The sequence below is a fragment of the Gossypium hirsutum genome, chromosome A11 (assembly GCF_007990345.1).
Source record: "Gossypium hirsutum isolate 1008001.06 chromosome A11, Gossypium_hirsutum_v2.1, whole genome shotgun sequence".
In the NCBI taxonomy this organism is placed as follows: Eukaryota; Viridiplantae; Streptophyta; class Magnoliopsida; order Malvales; family Malvaceae; genus Gossypium; species Gossypium hirsutum.
Window position 1 is genome coordinate 1,858,736 of NC_053434.1, and position 19,803 is coordinate 1,878,538.

At 33.6% G+C, this 19,803-nt stretch overlaps 2 protein-coding genes and 1 pseudogene across 3 annotated transcripts; 2 read left to right on the forward strand and 1 right to left on the reverse strand.

The window, feature by feature from the left end:
* Window positions 1-881: 881 nt before the first annotated feature.
* On the forward strand, window positions 882-2,245 carry LOC107923797 (expansin-A7). Its single transcript, XM_041080505.1, has 3 exons — window positions 882-1,073; window positions 1,169-1,484; window positions 1,708-2,245. Exons 1-3 carry the CDS (start codon window positions 908-910, stop codon window positions 2,018-2,020), a joined length of 795 nt encoding a protein of 264 aa, XP_040936439.1. The 5' UTR covers window positions 882-907; the 3' UTR covers window positions 2,021-2,245.
* A 1,049-nt stretch (window positions 2,246-3,294) lies between these two features.
* Window positions 3,295-8,847, forward strand: LOC107923040 (ubiquitin carboxyl-terminal hydrolase MINDY-1). 2 transcript variants are annotated; one of them, XM_016853251.2, is made up of 13 exons: window positions 3,295-3,714; window positions 4,142-4,260; window positions 4,353-4,459; window positions 4,557-4,644; window positions 4,909-5,920; window positions 6,045-6,099; window positions 6,217-6,298; window positions 6,467-6,547; window positions 6,628-6,735; window positions 7,194-7,243; window positions 7,389-7,500; window positions 7,688-7,779; window positions 8,224-8,847. In XM_016853251.2, the coding sequence occupies exons 1-13, from the start codon at window positions 3,528-3,530 to the stop codon at window positions 8,225-8,227; spliced, it is 2,097 nt and encodes a 698-aa protein (XP_016708740.1). In that variant the 5' UTR covers window positions 3,295-3,527; the 3' UTR covers window positions 8,228-8,847. The 2 variants fall into 2 exon arrangements, with proteins under 2 accessions (XP_016708740.1, XP_016708739.1); XM_016853250.2 differs by lacking the exon at window positions 8,224-8,847 and having other exon boundaries at window positions 7,688-7,886.
* Window positions 8,848-13,920: 5,073 nt separating this feature from the next.
* Window positions 13,921-19,803, reverse strand: part of LOC107923475 (DNA-directed RNA polymerase IV subunit 1-like) — a 28,079-nt pseudogene continuing 22,196 nt past the window's right edge.

Sequence of the window (19,803 nt, forward strand, 5' to 3'; positions counted from 1 at the left end):
GACTTTTAGTTAATGAACTTTCCAATAATCTAAATTATACTTGGTCATGTTTTTTGAACTTATAGTTGGTCGGTTTGAGTTAGCATAAGGTTGATAATGGATTAAAATTGCGTTTTGCAAGGTTGACATTTATAAAGCATGCTTGCCATTTGCCAAAAACTACTAAAAAAAACCCTAAATATGTCAGTATTAATTTTTTTAAGGTGTCAGTATTAATTTTTGTTGAACCTACAAAAAGAAAATTATATATTTCATGGCGGGATATATATATTGAATTTTAAATATAAAAAATTTAATTATTAATATTTTTTTATTATTTAACTATGTAAATTTATGAAGTGATTATTTAATTATATTTTTTTAGTCAGTAACTATTAAGGGCGGTAGCGTAACACCTTCAATATTTATAAATTACGTTAATTTAGTCTTGATATTTTTAAAATAATTAACCGTCAACATTTACACACCGGAGTCTTAAAGCTATCCTATACTCAAAACAATGATTAAACTCTTAGCCACTATTTAAGATAAGAAAAATATTTATCTCATCTAAGTTTTAAACTTTGGATTATCATACATTAATCAAAATTGATTAGTTGGGAGTAAAGGACAAAAATTAAAATAATCTAACTAAAAAGATCACAAATAGAACCTGCAGGCACGTTGACAAATATTAAAAGCAAATACATGATAAACAATATCCATTTCAAAAATTTCGAGTTTGACTTTCACAGAATTTTAGCTTCATGAACGTGTCAGAAAAACATGCATTTCGGTTTTCTGAATCCTTCTCCGGTCGGGTTGGTGAGTTTGCAAATACTATATATAATGTAAACATGTAGAAGTCAATAACAGGAATTAATTGTTAGTAACTTGTTTGATCAAAGGTCTCATAGAAAACAAAACCATGTCTTTTTCAATGAATTCATGGAGCTTTGTGTTTCTTTTTATGACACTAACAGCATTGACAATCATCGGCAGACCTTCTGTAGCTGCCGTAGTGTACCGGCCAAGCCCTTGGGCACTCGCCCATGCAACCTTTTACGGCGATGAAACCGCCTCCGAGACTATGGGTATGTTATGTTGTAAATTATACGTGTTTACAAGTGAATATTCAGACATGAAATCCAGAATAATCGGTTATAATTAAAAGTTGTTTTCTTTACAGGAGGTGCTTGTGGGTATGGGAATTTGTTTAGCAATGGTTATGGTATTGACACAGCTGCACTGAGCACAACATTGTTCAACAATGGGTTTGCTTGTGGGACTTGTTATCAAATAAAGTGTGTTAAGTCGCCTTGGTGCTACAGTGGGGTTCAATTCACCACCGTGACGGCTACAAACCTTTGCCCTCCGAATTGGGCCAAAGACACCAACAATGTTGGGTGGTGCAACCCTCCACGAGTCCATTTTGACATGTCGAAGCCCGCTTTTATGAAAATTGCTCAGTGGAAAGCCGGCATTGTTCCTATCATGTACCGAAGGTATGACTTTTTTTAATGATTTTGAATAGGGATATACTCAAGCTACACATATTATGTCCAAAAGAAACTGTCTAAATAAATACTCATAACTTGTTCCTCGAAAGTATGAACTCTGATAAATTATAAGAGTAAATAATCCTTAACCATCAAGCTAAACAAGAAAGTTCCACAAAATAATGTTATGATCGTTATTTTATAATTTCGAATTTTCAATTCCTTGCAGAGTACCGTGTATAAGACGAGGGGGGCTTCGATTTTATTTTCAAGGGAATGGGTATTGGTTGTTAGTGTATGTGATGAATGTAGGAGGAGGAGGTGACATTGCCAAAATGTGGGTCAAAGGAAGCAAAACAGGGTGGATTAGTATGAGCCATAATTGGGGAGCTTCATATCAAGCATTTGCAACACTTATGGGCCAATCTTTATCTTTCAAGATCACTTCATACACATCCAAGGAGACTATCATATGTTGGAATGTTGCACCTGCAAATTGGAATGTAGGTTTGACTTACAAGTCAAATGTCAACTTCCATTAATCTGGTCCGGCCTGATTTACGAACACCTTTATTTTATTTAGTTGATCTCGTTAGTTTTTCCTTTTTATTGGAGAATTTTATTTGTATTTTCTATAACATAGGCAATGATGAACATCTCCGTGGTTCAATTGAGTCTGAATAATGTAACTAAGAGAATTATAACTTGTTTTCTTTTAGTTCTATGGCGGATCTTAACATGTAATTTTTGAGAGAACCGTCGATTAATACAATGTATATTTGAACTTGTTTTATTTCAAATCACAACATACATTGTCATATTTGTACAATAATCGAACTCTTGGAATGATTTTCATTTGTGCAATGTGAATCGTGAAAATAATCATCCAATTAGAATTTTAGGCCCATATAGTTCAATGTTTAATTTGATACTTAAGTTTTTTTTTGGTTCTAATTAAGTATTTAAGTTCAATTTCAATGTTCAATTTAATAAATGACTGTTCTTTTTTTCCCGATTAAGTATTTATGCTTTTTACTAGAGCATACGTGTTAAATTTTAATTGGATTACATGATACCGTTTGCCTTGGGTACCAAATTGAATATTGAATGAAGGGTAGTTGGTTTGATACCAGTTTCGGTTATTCCAACTAGTGCGCACCATTCCAATAATAAACTAGTGTAACCAACTCCATTTTCTGCATCGGTTGAAATTTCAACTCATGCTAGTCCTACCAATTTGTTTCACTCAATTTCAGTCACATTGACCAAAGCATTGCGCACTGAGTTTTACATGAATAATATTAAAAAAATATAAATTTTCTGACAATCTACCATTATGATAATAAATAATAATTTTTTTTACCAAAACATTATACATCAGCTGGTATATGAATATTTTATATTTGAAATTTATTTAATAACATTCATTTGATATTTGTAATTTTTTTATATACATAATATTTTTTTTAAAATATCAATAAATCATAAAACAATACATTGAATCAAACTAATACCAATAAGCACCAATTCCAGTAGAATAATGGTGCATCCATATGTGCGATACTAACTACCTTGATATTGAAGCCAAACTTAAATTCTAATTGGGGGTAAAAAAACTTAAGTACCAAACTGAATGTTAAACTCAATTTCAGGTACCAAATGATATATTAGCCCTAAATTTTTAAAAGCTTTTGGTCAATCAATTTTACCACTCCCACCCTGTACAGGCCAGCCCATAATCATTAAGCCTTATCTCAATAGGTTGCTTTTATATAGTTTCAGGACCTTCCAACCTTTTTATTTTTTTGCTAATGTACGTTATGGGCTAAAGGTTGAATGTGAAAATCAACTAGTAATTGGCAATGGGTTCCGAAAGACATGGAGGGAGCTTGCCTGAACCTGAGGCAAAATCAACACATACTAGAAAATTTTTGCCTCACTCATGGATTTGAATTCTATGAAATTTTGATTTAGATTTTAGCAGTATCATAAAAGAATTTCAGTGATCAAATTGTTTCATAATCAAAACAAAGAAAACAACAACAAAAAATGTCAGCGGCTGCTTCTTCGTCTTCTTCTGTGTATGAATCGAAAGAAGAAGCAGTGAAAGAAAAACAACCTAAGCAAGAAGTAATTAAAGATTGCACATACAAGATTAAGGCTATCCAGTTCTTAGGTCGTACTACGCCTATTATTCTCCAAAACGACAATGGACCTTGCCCTCTCCTCGCCATCTGTAACTCTCTCTTTCCATTTCCATTTCTGTTTTTTTTTTAATTGTTGATTGGAACATTCGGATTTCAAATTCAATTTAAAATTTGATTTAGGTCTTACGTTTATAATTTCAGTTTTAAAAAAATGGAAGAATTTCGATTCAATTTTCTTTCCATTGTTTCTCAGAGCGGTCAAGTATAGATTTCTTTACAGCATCGCAATTATTTGATTATATTTAGGTTTTATTGACTTGATTCTTTGTTGTTGCTCTTGTTTTTAGCGGGAATACCTCAATGACAGAACAGGACAGTATATACATGTGTATATCATTTATGGATTGAATTATGAACATGATCAAATTTCTAATTGTTCGACATCATCATTATCATTTTATGGTGGAAATTTGAATTTGGAGCTAGTGAAGTTTTGAAAATGAACGTCTGTGACAGGTAATGTTCTCCTTTTAAGCAACAATTTGAACCTGAGTCCCGATATAGCCGAAGTTTCGCAGGAGAAACTACTTTCACTGGTGGCCGAGCGCCTCATTGATTCCAACAGTAATGTCGACGTAATTTCTTTATCTTTTTTTATGCTTGATTCATTTGCTTCCTGCTGGTATAGTTTGTTCGTAGTGATAAATCCTTTCTTTCGGCAATGTAGAATAAAGATGCCGGATACGTCGAAAATCAACTGCGGAATATTGCTGATGCGATCGATTTACTCCCTCGTCTTGCTACAGGGATTGATGTAAATATCAAATTCAGAAGGTTAGCCTTTTCGTTTCTTTCTTTCTGTAAGTTTTTTTTTCCTCCTACAAACCAGTTCATTTCGTGGTTTATATTGAATAATGTGTACAACATACAGAACAGACGATTTTGAGTTCACTTCGGAGTGTGCCATATTCGATCTGCTTGATATTCCTCTCTATCATGGTTGGATAGTTGATCCCCAGGTACTCCAAAGCTAATAAGAATTGTGTATTTATATTGCTGTTGTTTCCTTTGTTGATCGTATTATTGTCATATGCATCTTTTATCGCTCGATGGGGTACGGATCACGTCATCATATTGGTCCTGCCAAGCTCCTAGAGTAATCCATGGAAGTTTGTTTTGTGTATAGGATTTCAGTGTTTCTTTGTCTGCTTGCTCAACAAACATGATTAACCCTTAGACAAGGAACTTTGGTGGTTAATTTTTATGGTACACATGTGTGCCAGGACTATGAAACTGCTTCTGCCGTTGGGTCAAAATCCTACAATGCAATTATGGAAGAGCTTGTTGCACTGGAAGCACAAAATATGGAGGTTTTACGTAAAAGTAACTCTGGAGATTGTGTGGATTTTGCTGCTGCAACAACTGCCACTCTGGGAGTTCCCTCTCCTTGCCTCTTGAAAACCAAATCTTTTGACGATTCTCCTCGTTCTTTGTCTGGTCAGAAAATATTAAGAAAAGGGGATCTCGATGAGGAAGCAGAGCTACTGAGAGTCTTGAAATTATCAGAGGCTGAATCGCAAAACTCGGTTAGCGATCCTGGCAGTTCCCATGAAAGATCATGTTCAAAGAAAGATACACTAGAGGGGGAAAAAGGCGTTGAAAATCCAAATTTGCAGTGGACCGAACCTTCCTTATCAGATAATTGCACTTCCCTGAGCAATGATAGCGGAAGTAAGACATGTTCCAAGACCCTCAAAAGGGAAGAGTCCCAGAAGACTGATGGGATTAATCAGCATCAGTCATCTTATGTTAAATCCGGAGAAATTAACCTTTCAAATAATGTGGCTGAGAATAAGGGGAATGGTGCAGAAGAATTGCTCCAGGTTGAAGGTGCACTTCCTGTTTATCTGGCAAAAGATATTGCTTCTATCAGTGGAAATAACACTGAAATATTGCAAGGGATTCAAAAAATCGAGATTCAATCCGATTCTACAACCGATACTCATGACATTCCTGATGATGTGAATGGGTGCCTGATCATAGAAGTATCATCTGTACCTTTACAAAATGCCGGTTCAGATTCTTCTAGTGGCAAAATACATCATGCAAATGTGCCTCAAAGTGAACCTATATACGAAGGCGAAGAATGCATAGCAGATTCTGCAACAACAGCAACAACATATGAAAACCCGGAGCCAATGTATGAAGGTGAGGCAATTCTTGCAAAACAAGTCGACCAAAGAGCTGTAGATGACTGCAATGTAAGGTCTAAAGATGAAATCACTCCACAACAAGGTTAGTAGTGCATCTTATTAGAAAATATAGATCTTTATTGTCATAGAGTGTGTATATCTTTCTTTCATCTATTCGACCTCCGTTCTTCGTTATGTAAGGTCTAAAGTTGCTTGTTGCTATTCAGGGGAACTGATTGGAAACTTCTTGAAGAACAATGCCAGTCAATTGACCTTTTATGGGTATTCTTAATATTATGTTAGCTGTTTAAAGATCCAATTTCTTCGAGTCTATTACATCGTAACTCTTTATGTCATTATCAAGCTTGTTGTTTAGTGACCTATTAATCCATTCTACAGGCTTTTTTGCTTACAAGATGGACTTAAAGAACGCGAACTTTGTGTTTTTTTCCGTAATAATCATTTCAGCACCATGTTTAAGGTCAGTTTCTCTGTGAATTAACACCTGTGACCATCTACGAACTGCCAACTATGTGTTCCCTCGAAACGATTTGACTAAACTAATAAGCTGATATAACTATAAGAACCAGTTTTCTTTGTTTGCTCTAATGGTCATTTGTTCATTCATTGTATCTCATTTTTTTTGCAGTATAATGGGGAACTCTATCTTTTAGCTACTGACCAAGGCTATCTAAATCAGCCCAATTTGGTTTGGGAAAAACTAAATGAGGTAAAATTGTTACCATTGTCGGGAATTAACCCATATCTGACACTTATACTTGAGTCTGAGTAATATGTTGATTCTTTCAGGTCAACGGAGACACGCTGTTTATGACCGGCAGCTTCAAGGAGTTCAAGGTGGATGATAATCATCTCACGGGTACTTGGGATGAGCAAAATGCTATGGCCAGTACTGCTGTGAGTATTGTCCCTTTTTTGCAAGCAAATATTTTTAACTGTTGATTCCTATTTACTTAGTAAAAATATCAAGGAAATCCTTGTACAATATGCCAGATTGCATTTCGCTTTACTAAAAAATGGGCAAACTAGTCTTTGTACATTAGATCAATGAATAAATTGATTCTTACTTTTAAAAATTTCATCTATTTCTACAATTTAAAATTTTAAAATTTTAAAATTGGTATGGCTAATAGAATAACCAAACAGTAGTACATGATGTGTCATGTGTAGCTCATGTTGACGTAAAATGACAAGTTTTAATAGTAACAATGAATAAATTTTTTAACAGAATGATTAATTTACTCTGGTCTAACATACAGAGACTAATTTGCCCGTTCTTTTATTAAATGAGACAATGCAATTTTTACCTTATTTACTTTCATGAATACTTACCAAACAAATTTTCACCATGCAAGGACTACATTGCCAGCATTGATAGTGCAGTGCAAGCTGGATTGGACGTAAAGTACGTTACATGTATCGATGTTAATCTGTTCTAATGATAATATAAATTTCTCACAATTTCTTGGAAGCCATTGTTCTGTCAATTAGAAAATATTTCAGAAATGCTGCTTTTGATTCGATTGGTTCTATGAAAATTTTCATTGCAGCTCGGATTTACAGCTTGCAATAGCTCTACAACAACAGGAATTTGAAGAAGAGCCACCACCGCGTCAGCCACCACCCGTTGTTGGTGGTTCAAGATTAGTAACAACTCAACAGGTATTCTATTCTGTCTTATTTTGCTTCGATTCTCTATTCTTGTCGAAATATCCATGTTTGTAGCCCATATCCTACGTATAACCAGACTCGATTTTTAAGATATGGCACTTCCAAGATCCTTCAAATACATGAAAAGAACTTATATATGTAGCTTTAAGATATTTGTGTTGAGGTGGGCATTTTGCAGGGGCAGAGAAGCAGTGGAAGGAGCTCCTCGTCGTCATCTTCATCTTCATCCCCGACGGAAGATACGAAATCAAAAGATATGTGTATTGTGATGTAAGTTTTTGCTTTAAATCCATTTGGGGAAAGACTTTGTTTACCGTAAATGGTTTGTTTCTTTGATCCAATTGTATTTCAACACTAATAAAAACCATAGTTCACCATTTATTGTGATTTTAGATGAAAATTTTGACTATAAAAAGGGGAAAAATCAACAATATTTCTTTAATTGCCACTATGATTTTTTTCCAACACATTGTTTTAAACCTATTATAAATATGTCATAATTAAAAGAAAAAAAAGTTTGTGATTTTGAAAATATTATAGAAACTTTGTGCTTCGTGTCAGATTGTATTTGCTTCTTCTACTAAAATAATAAAAAAATTAATTATTATATATTATATGAAAGAATAAATTAATTCTTTTTGTTAAAAACTTTATATATTTTTATTGTTAAAAAAAAAGAAGAGATGAACTGATGAAGTCACCTGTTGAACACAGGTAGGAGGGAAATAGACTTCGATAGCAAGAATTCCAGCATTCTTTGCCATTTTTGTGTATCCAAGTAACGAAAAAAGATCAGGTACAAAAGCCTATATCAACGATAATAGCAACTAATAAAAAACAACTCTTTATTATTAAAATTTAAAAACAAACGACTCTTCTTTTTCTATTGGATAAACTATAAAAATAGTCACTTTTATTTGACTTAAATTATATTTTAGTAACTTATGTTTGAAATGTTACATTTTAGTCACTTACGTTATCGTTTTGTTACGAAGTAGTCATTCTACCTTTAAACTCCCTTATCTCCCTAATGAAAGTCCTACTTGGCAGTCCAAACGTGTTTCAAATACCAACTTAGATGTCAGTTGCTGGGATGAAATAAGTTTTTAATTAAATATATTTAATTTGGATAGTCGTGTAAGACTCCCAAGTTGGCATTTAAAACCTATTTGGACTTCCACGTAGGACCACTGTTAGGGACGTAATGAAGCTTAATAGTAGAGCAATTACTCTGTATAACAAAACGATAACATAAGTGACTAAAATATAATATTTCAAATATAAGTGACTAAAATGTAATTTGAGACAAACAAAAGTGATTATTTTTATAGTTTACCCCTTATTATTTTATTGATATTGTTTTTATGTTTGTGAAGAGTAAAAATATTGACCCTCTTTTATAATATGTTTCTCATTAATATTATTCATTTTCAATTAATTATGAGAAATGTTAATAAAAATATTATTATGAATAAAAAATAATATTTACTTAAAAAAAGTTCATTAATATATTCCTTGAATTCATGTCCAAAATTTATATTATTCGAAGTTTTATATATATATGCCCAATAGTTATATTTAATACATATTTGGATGCTGATTTAACTAACCTTCAATTAATATCTTCCAGAAAAAAAATTCAATTAATAACATCGACTAATTTATTAACAGCCATTGTTCATTTATTAGTTGTCATTAGAAGTGTTGTTTATGGCTAGGATATCTTATTCAGCTTAATTAATTCAGCCAGTTTTAGTTCGGATTTGTATTTATATATATATATAATTAACTTAAAATAAATAATAAATTTTTATTATTTTTATGAATAACAAAACGAATGATTTGGATTAATTTGTATGAATTGAGCTCAAGCTTATATATTTTTTTAAAATTAAATCTCAATTCAATTTATGAATACATCTAATCGGAACATTATAAATACTTAAAATAGAAAATAAGCCATGCATGCCATGCATCTTATATTAACCATATAATATTAAAAGGGTAGTCCTATAAGGGGTTGAGATTTTGTCACATCTTTTATTTATTTATTTTTTTATTTTTTAAATACAATTTAAGGACATATGATAAAATCTTAACTTCACTTGTGGAGTTAAAAAGTCCCATCATCAGTGTACCAAACAATTATCCATATTAAAGAATAAGTATTCGGTACATGAGCAATGAAAAGTTTTAATTCTACTATGTACTCTTTGCATATTTAAAATTTACTCTTTTTTAATTATTTAAAAATTTTTAATCTTTACTCTTCAAATTTTAAAAAAATAAGTTTAATTGTTAATGCCATTTGTTATATGACATTAATTACTAGATCAAATTTTTTATTTTAAAATATCACACCAATGAATTTAATAAAAAAATTTAATAGTGAATAGTTGATCCTTGAATTTTGAAATATGAAAAAATAAAAAGACTAAATTTTAATTCGTATAAAAACTTAAAACATATTGTATGTTATGCATTCACTTCATTCTCAACTAGCAACTAATAATGCACTATTTTTCTTTGATAAAATTGTGAAAAATTTTATTTTCTTAAAAATAAAACAATGCTAAAATGAAAAATATTTCAAAATGAACTCATGTGATTTAGTCTAAGCCTTAATTGTTAAGAACTATTTGTCTACAAAACTCATCCGGTTCAAGTTTCTAGGGAGTAAACGTAGGTCTTTATTAAGTTTCTGGAGGGCAAATGTAGGTGTTTATTTGGATAGCTTCTTTTGGACATAGTGTGTACGTGTGCAGTGTGGCTAGAAACTGTTCACTCATAATACCCACTTTGATTCAAGTTTTTAGAAGAGTAAGTGATAGGTCTTTATTTGAGTAACTTTTTATGACGTAATGAGTGCTAGAGGTGTTCATAAGCCGAACCTAAGTATAATATTAACACATTTTATGCTTATTTAAACTCGGTTTGTAACACCTCCTAACCCCAAACCGTTATCGGAACGAGGTTATGAGTCATTACCAGACATATCAGACAACTTACTAATAATTTACAATTAATATAACTTTTATGGTATAATATAATAATTGAGTCCCTATCTTGAACTCTCAAAGTTCAAGCACGTGTTAAAAGTAGAACGGAACTTGTTCGAATATTCTGAATTTTTTTTTTATAAAAATTTCGGTCTGCTTATTTTTACCTAAAACCTTCTGCAAATTTAAACTAAAACAACCAGCACCAATTTTTCACATTCATATAACTAATATTTATATCATTAACATAATTTCAACTTAATAACTATCATAGCATCATTCAAAATTGATTAAAAACTTCATTCATTTAACAACTTAATGTTCATGTATCAAAATATCATATACTTTTCTTACCATTTCATTTAACCATCTAAATCTTATAATTCAACCTTCACTACCCAAAGTAATATGCATATTCAAGTGACTATATAACACCTATGTACATGCCACCTTTACCCAAAAGAAAAATATACATCACCAAATTTGTGTTGGAGTCGGGAATGTTCTGGATGCTGAACCGGGACACTTGACTTCTACTAACCTGCGCACGGAAACAACCGTACGCTGAGTATGGATATACTCAGTGATATTACCATAATTCAAATTATATCAACAATAGTACAAACATAAATATTAAAATACCTAACAATTAATGTCATATGTACTAATTCATAAATCAATGTATTTTCTTAAACTTAAATTTATATCACTTATGAATATACATTTCATACTTTTCTCTTATTATCACAATTCCAATTTCAATTCGTAATTCAATTTATTTTTCTCGTTTCAATGCCTCAAATTCACATTTCAATTTTTCACCCTATTAACGTAACTCGGACTTTGGCGGATACACGGATCCAACCAAACACACCAATATGGCACCCAGTGCCTCATCGGATAGTTCGAAGTAATAGTTGACACCCAGTGTCTCATCGGCCTAGCCGAAGTAAAGTTGGTACCCGGTACCTCATCGAATCTATCCGAAGAAATATAGTGACACCCAGTGTCTCATCGACTCGAGGTCGAAGTATCCCTGAACACTTCCAATCCTATGGCATGCCAACTATATCCGACTCAGCCCAACTAGTTAATAGGGTATTCAATTCACTTTCTCAATCCTATATCACTTTCAATTCACAATTCAAATCACCAATCATTTTTCAATCAATACGCTTTTCAAATAATTACATCTTCCATAATTCACTTATTCAATTCAATTTGATTCAATTTGCATCACTTTCATTTTCACTCAATATTCATATCAATTGCACATACTTACCTCAAGTCTTACTTACCATACATAACAATAAAAAAAATTCAGCAATCAATAATAATTAAAATTCGAATTATAGTAATACACACCGTAATTCTTCCGTTTTAGTACTCGCTGACTTTCTCCTTTCCTTTCGATGCTGATGCTTTAGGTTCTTTGTTGGCTACGAAAATAATAATTTATAATCATCAATACAACATGATTCAATTTAATTCATGAGCCTAAACATGCAAATTTAACCATTTTAAATGTATATATATAATTTCACCATTAAGCTGTCTACTTGAGTCATTGTTACTAAATTATTTATATCTTGAGCTACGAAACTCCAAATTAATATCCGTAAATTTTCCTTAAAACTAGACTCATATATCTTCTAATCATAAAATTTCCAGAATTTTTGGTCTATCCATTTAATACAGTTTATTCGTTAAATACTCCCCTGTTATTTCATTTGACAGTTCTGACCTCTCTCTACTAAAACTAAATTATCTCATTGTACAGAACTCGAATAAGGTTCTTGTTTATTTATTTTGAAACTAGATTCATTAAGGAGTTCACATATATAAATTATACTCCATAATAATTTTTGTACAATTTTTAATGATTTTCTAAAGTTAAAACAGGGCATCTCGAAATCACCCCGAACCAGTATTACAAAATTTCAAATATCTCTTGATTCATCAATTAATTGCTTACACTGTTTCTACTATAAGAAACTAGACTCAATAAGCTTTAATTCCATATTTTGTTCATCCTCTAGTTCAATTTATAAAATTTTTAGTGAATTTTCAAAGTCAGACCATTGCTACTTCCCAAAACTGTTTTGATGAAAAATGTTAATAACCAAATTTATAACACCAATTCACACCTTATTCCTATTCAAATTTCATTTAAACTCAAATTTAACTATTAAATTTTTAACATATTTTCTTAATTCCGAATTTTCCTCAATCTAGTCCCTAAAACACAAAACTTATAGCTTACTTTGCAATTCAATCCTTATATCTATTCTAACTTGAATTTCGTTCAATTAAACCCCTATTTCATCATTTTATTCAACATGAACTTTGTTTAAAAACCTAAGAACTTCCAAACTAACAACTTAATTTCATCAAAAACTTGTTTTAAGACTTCTAAAATATCAAAATTATGAGAAAAGGACTTGATTGAGCTTACCAATTAACTCCAAGCTTCATAAACCTTATTTCCCCTTTTCTTTCTTCTTTCCTTTCTTTTCTCCCCTGTTCTTCTCTGTTTCGTTTGCTTTCATTCTGTTTCTTTTAACTTATTTGTTTCTTTTATATATAATAATATAATATAATATACTTAATTATTAAATAAATATATATTTTTTTAATCAATAAAATCTTTGATATTTTCCACGTTAAACCGCCTCAGCTATAGGAAATGGTTTAATTTCCTCTTAAGTCCTTCTAATTTTTCTTTAATCTATAATTAAAATTTTACTCTTATTTAATTTAATCCTTTTTACTAATTATTCTAAATTAAGCTAAATTTACTTAATTAAAACCTAATTAAACACATTACTAGACTCATAAATATTTTTAATAATTATTTTCGAACTTATTTCACTAAGACGGAGGCCCGATAACACACTTTTCTGGTGCCCACGGATTTTGGGTTGTTACACGGTTCAACTCGAAATATAAGCTTAAAATTACAAACTTATAAAAGCAAGCCAAGTTGGGCCAAGATTAGGCCTTGTATTTTCAAGCTCGAGTTTGGCTCATATTTTAAATGAGCCTAATTTTTTTGTCTAAACCCATTTTTTAGGTTTAATATTTTTGTTCAAACCCTCCCATATTGCGGGTGAGTGTTTGAATTTGAATAAATAGTTCAACACATAAATAGGTTTAGTACGTGCATGTGCATGTGTAGTATGTGTATATCACTAACCTAAAAAAAAGAGAATCATTTGGGAAGAAAACAATGATATAATGGCTGAAATAACAATGTTACTTGTATTTGTCACAAGTATATCAAGAAATACAAATTGAAAATTCGGTTCCGAGCTTCTCGTTGCTGCTTCGACTAGATCTTTTCTGCTTAAATTTGAAGAAAAAAAAGAAAACAAGTTCCAGTAGAAGGAGCAACAAGAAGCTGAGGATGACCCTATTTCAACAACAAAAGAATACAAACAATGTGATCTTTGAACAACATTGCCAGTGCTGTGAGGCTAAGATCCGGATTTGATCTTTCAAGTAAAAACCGGAAATTTATCAAACTGTTCAATGTAGAAAGTTTTTGTATGTCATTGCTGTAGTTCTTAATGGCAATCAATTTGTATGAATGGGTGTCTTTTCTGTATATTAGAAGCACATGTGCTTGTGGAGCCGGTTTACAGATCACCGGATTGTGACCATTTTGACTTGTAGGATTGGACCTTATCGGGGGCGATGACCTCGAGAGCCCCGATAATGCATTTATGATACGAGAAATCTACGATTGTCCCATCGGTCCTTGCCAAAAGAAAGCACCGAGAATTTTTATGTTCAGGGTGATACCCTACCTGAAAAAAATAGGGGAACGAAGATCAAGAAACCACTGTATCCGTGCGTATGTATATGAATAATAAATGTTAAAACTCCAATATGTTTTAACATACCTTTATTTCTTGAGCTCCAGATCCGACCTTCTCATCTCTTCGAGGATGAAAGTACAATGCCATCATAGCGGAATTCCAGTCAGCTCCGCTTAAGCGGTGGCCAATAGGAGACCTATAGTCAGCAAAAGTATAAACTTAGAAGAAGTAAATAACTACGAGACCGAGAAATTAAGAGCACGAAACATGTCTAGTCATTTCATCGGAATTGATGTTGAGAATCAAAGCACTAAAGACGAGAAATCAGGAGATATCACAAGCTATCCACCATTCTAAGACATACATAGCAGTGCAACAACCTCAAGATAAAGGGTCAACTTGGCATATAGTCAGAATTTAGGACAGACTTATTGAAACCGATTATAATATAACATCACCAAAATCTGGAACTATATGGCAATCAGAGAACGGAGAAGCACGACCAAACTGAACAAAGAAATTAAACAACAAATTGGAGGAAAGCTTACTTGTGCAATATATCCTTTAAAGTACGTGAAAGCCTCTGAATGTCATTTAACGTCAGAAATTCTCTCTATTTTTGTTTCAATATTTTTCAGCCGTTCAAAGGCGGAATCACCAAGCGCATCCATAAGTTCAGAGACATATTTCTCGGACTTGAAGTTACAAGCTTTGGGTACTTCGAACTCTACATCTTGCTTCTGAGAACCATCAATATTTCCAAGAAGCTTATACACATCAACCGGTTCGGTGATCCTTTCATCCTAAAAATTAACAATGGCATGAACATAATTAGCTAGTTATTTCTAAAATGCATCGTTCATATAATAACTTTGACAGTAGTTGTGCGGAAGCGTGTAAAAGAGTAAAATTATTGTACTAAAAAATCACACTAAGTTCAATTCCCAGGAAAGAGAGGTGGATCGCAAGGATCGCTTAAGTACCAGGTCCCTAGCCAGAATATCCCTCAATCGTAATTTAATAGCACAATAAATCACTACAATCACACACACAATTCATGCAGAATAATACAATAAAGAACACAAGAATTTAACGAGGTTCAGCAAATTTTGCCTACGTCCTCGGGCACTACCAAATATATTTCACTCCAAAATACAAGTGAGAATTTACAAAGAGAGAGAGAGAAAACAATGCCTTAAGTAGAGAATGGCAAGTTTGAGATACAGAATGAGAGATGGTTATGCCTATTTATAGTTGAGGTTCAGGGATCAACTTGCAAAGTCACTTTACAATTTAGGGACCATATATTGCAAATATCTCAGATTTTATTATGCCAATATCTCGATACCCATATCTTTGACTTTCCAATATTTGATACCCATATCTTTGACTTTCCATTATTTGATACCCATATCTTTGATTTTCCATAAATATGGATAATTCCCAATAATCTCCACCTTGAAGATTTGATTCGAGTAATCTTATCTTCACACAATTCTCTCTGCCTTTGTCAACAACACTTGATAGTGCCTTCTTCAACTGTTAAACATGCAGAATATTGATCAAGTTCAAACAATGTTCGAACTTGATTGTTGTTACCACATTGGTCATCATATCTGCGGGATTATCTGCAGTCTTAATCTTCTGAAGGTGAATTTTCCCCTCATCAATAATTTCCCGCACAAAGTGGAAACGTACATCGATATGCTTTGTACGTGCATGATAGACTTGATTCTTTGCTAAATGAATAGCACTTTGACTATCACAATACACATTAATATGCTCCTGGACCAATCCCAAGGTTTTAACCATACCTTGTAACCAAATAGCTTCCTTTACAGCCTCTGTTACAGCCATGTATTCAGCTTCTGTGGTTGACAACGCAACTGTAGACTGCAGTGTAGACTTCCAACTTATTGGTCCTCCAGCAAGAGTAAACACATAACCAGTGGTTGATCTTCGTTTGTCCAAATCACCAGCATAATCAGAATCAACGTACCCAACAACACCTTTACCAAGTGTAGTATCCTGCTTGAACAGTAATCCAATATCCATGGTCTTATGAATATACCGTAGAATCCATTTCACAGCTTGCCAATGTCCTTTTCCAGGATTATGCATATACCTGCTCACTATACTAACTGCCTGTGAAATGTCGGGTCTTGTACACACCATTGCATACATCAAGCTACCCACTGCATTAGAATACGGAACTTGCAACATGTATTCTCGTTCCGTATTCGTCGAAGGAGATAGTTGTGCAGAAAGCTTGAAATGAGAAGCCAACGGGGTACTTACAGGTTTTGTCTGCTCGTTCATGCCAAACTGCTGTAGTACCTTTTTCAAATACTGCTTCTGAGACAAGCTAACTCTATCATGAGCTCTATCTCTCCATATTTCCATGCCGAGAATCTTTTTAGCTTCTCCTAGATCTTTCTTCTCAAACTCGAGATTGAGTTGAGTCTTCAATCTTTCAATCTCAACTTTGCTCTTAGATGCTATTAGCATATCATCAACATATAAGAGCAAGTATATGAAAGTTCCTTCTTGTAGCTTCTGAAAATACACGCAATGATCAAATTTACTTCTTGTGTACCTTTGCCCTTTCATGAACTGATCAAATCGCTTGTACCACTGCCTCGGAGATTGCTTCAATCCATAAAGCGACTTTGTCAGTTTGCAAACCCAATTTTCTTTTCCAGCAACCTTGAATCCATCTGGCTGAGTCATATAGATTTTCTCTTCCAAATCACCGTGTAAAAACGCGGTCTTCACATCAAGCTGAACTAGTTCAAGATCATATTGCGCAACCAAGGCTAGCAAGATCCGAATAGACGAATGCTTCACAACTGGAGAAAACACTTCATTGTAGTCTATTCCTTCTTTCTGAGTGTAACCCTTTGCTACTAATCTAGCCTTGTATCGAATTTCATTTTTATCAGGAAATCCTTCATTCTTTGCATATACCCATTTGCATCCAATTGCCTTCTTTCCCTTGGGTAGTGTCACCAACTCCCAGGTCTTATTTTTATGAAGAGACTGCATTTCTTCATTCATTGCTTGCTTCCACTTTACACCATCAGGGTTACTTATTACTTCTGTGTAAGTAGAAGGAACATCATCATCTGTAATTGGAAGTGCATAGGCCACTATATCATCAAAGCGAGCAGGCTTACGAATCTCTCTTCTTGGCCTTCTATATGCAATTGAATCTTGTTGCTGTAGAGATTCTTGGGTAGGAACCTCTTCATCATTTGTCCCTTCAATATTAGCTGGATCATCGTTAACCTTTTCAAGCTCCACCTGCTGCAAAGTACTACTGGTTTTGTCATCCTTTTGTGAATCCTTGTACTTCAACATGGTTGATTCATCAAAAGTCACATCTCTACTGAAAACAATCTTCCTTGTATCAGGACACCAGAGACGATATCCTTTTACTCCATCAGTTATACCCAAGAATAATGCTTTCTTTGCTCTTGGGTCTAACTTAGATTCTTTTACATGATAATATGCAGTGGAACCAAATACATGCAAAAAATCATAATCAGTAGCAGATTTACCAGTCCACATCTCCATAGGAGTTTTTCCATTTATTGCAGCTGATGGCAAACGGTTAATTAGATGGCACGCATATGTAACTGCCTCAGCCCAAAATTCTTTGCCCAATCCAGCATTGGACAACATACATCGAACTTTCTCCAGTATAGTTCGATTCATTCGTTCTGCCACCCCATTTTGCTGTGGTGTATCCCGAACAGTGAAGTGTCGCACAATGCCCTCATCTTGGCATACTTGTAGAAATGGATCGTTTTTGTACTCAGTACCATTATTTGATCGAAGTCGTTTGACTTTTCGACCAGTCTGAGTCTCCACCATCTTCTTCCAGTTCAGAAATGCATCCAAAACTTCACTTTTTCTTTTCATTAGATACACCCATACTTTTCTTGAATAATCATCAACAAAAGTAACAAAATAGTGCATACCTCCCAAAGAAGCTACTTTGGTAGGTCCCCACACATCACTGTGAACGTAGTCCAGAATTCCTTTCGTATTGTGAATTGTTGGACAAAATTTTACCCTCTTCTGCTTGCCCAAAACACAATGTTCACAGAATTCCATTTTGCAAGAATTTGCACCTTTCAATAAGCCTTGCTTCACCAATGTCTGCAAAGCTTTTTCACCAGCATGTCCCAATCGCATATGCCATAATCTGGTAGCCTCTGAATCTACATCTTTTGTAGAAACTGTTGATGTTGATCCAATAACTGTACTTCCATTTAAAAATACAAGCTATTTCTTATTGTGCCTTTCATCACCGTCAGTTGCCCAGCTACTACTTTTAGTAATCCATCTCTCAAAGTGATTGTGCGCCCTTTAGATTCTAGGGCACTTAATGAGATGAGATTTTTCTTCAGGCTAGGTACGTAGCGAACATCTGTCAAGACTTGGATTGAGCCGTCGTGATTCTTCAATTGGACTGTACCCACTCCCATTATCTTACAAGCACTATCATTGCCCATAAAAACAACTCCACCTTCTAGTTCTTTAAGACTAGAAAACCAGTCCTTATTAGGACACATATGGTAAGTACATCCCGAATTCAAAATCCACTCATCTGTATGACATGCCATTGCCATGCCAACCAAGCTAAAGTCTGACTCCTCATCATGCTCCGCTACATATGCATCAGAAATAGCTTTACCCTTTTGTAACTTAGGACAATTCTTTTTCCAATGCCCTTTCTCACGACAAAAAGCACATTCATCTTTGGCGGGTCTCCCTTTGGACTTTCCTCTTCTACCAGATTTGCTGCTGTGTGAACGACCTCTTATTGTTAAGACTTTTGCGGTTGTATCTCTGTGATCTCTTTTATCTTTCTTTCGAGTCTCAGATCTATACAACGCACTACAGACTGCATCAAATGTGATCGTATCCTTCCCATGAAGCAATGTGGTGGTAAGATGATCATATTCATCAGGAAGGGAATTCAACAACAATAATGCCTTATCTTCATCTTCAAATTTCTCATCCAAATTTAGCAAGTCTGCTAAAATTTTATTGAATGAGTTCACATGGTCATTCATCGACATACCGGGTGCATACGTGAATCGATAAAGTTTCTTTTTCATATAAAGCCTATTTTCAAGACTTTTTGTTAGAAACTTTTCTTCCAGTGTATCCCACAACTTCTTCGCTGATGTCTCTCTCATGACAGAGTACTTCTGCTCTTTGGCCAAACATAGGCGAATTGTTCCACATGCCTGTCTATTGATCTTGGCCCACTCCTTGTCATCCATCTTGTCAGGTTTTTCTTCAAGGGCTATATCCAGCTCTTGCTGACATAAGACATCCAGGATCTCACATTGCCACATACCAAAATTATTGGTACCATCAAATTTCTCTACTTCAAATTTCGCATTGGTCACAGTAGTCTTTGACGATGACTTTTCCATTTTTTTCTCCTCAATCCCAAC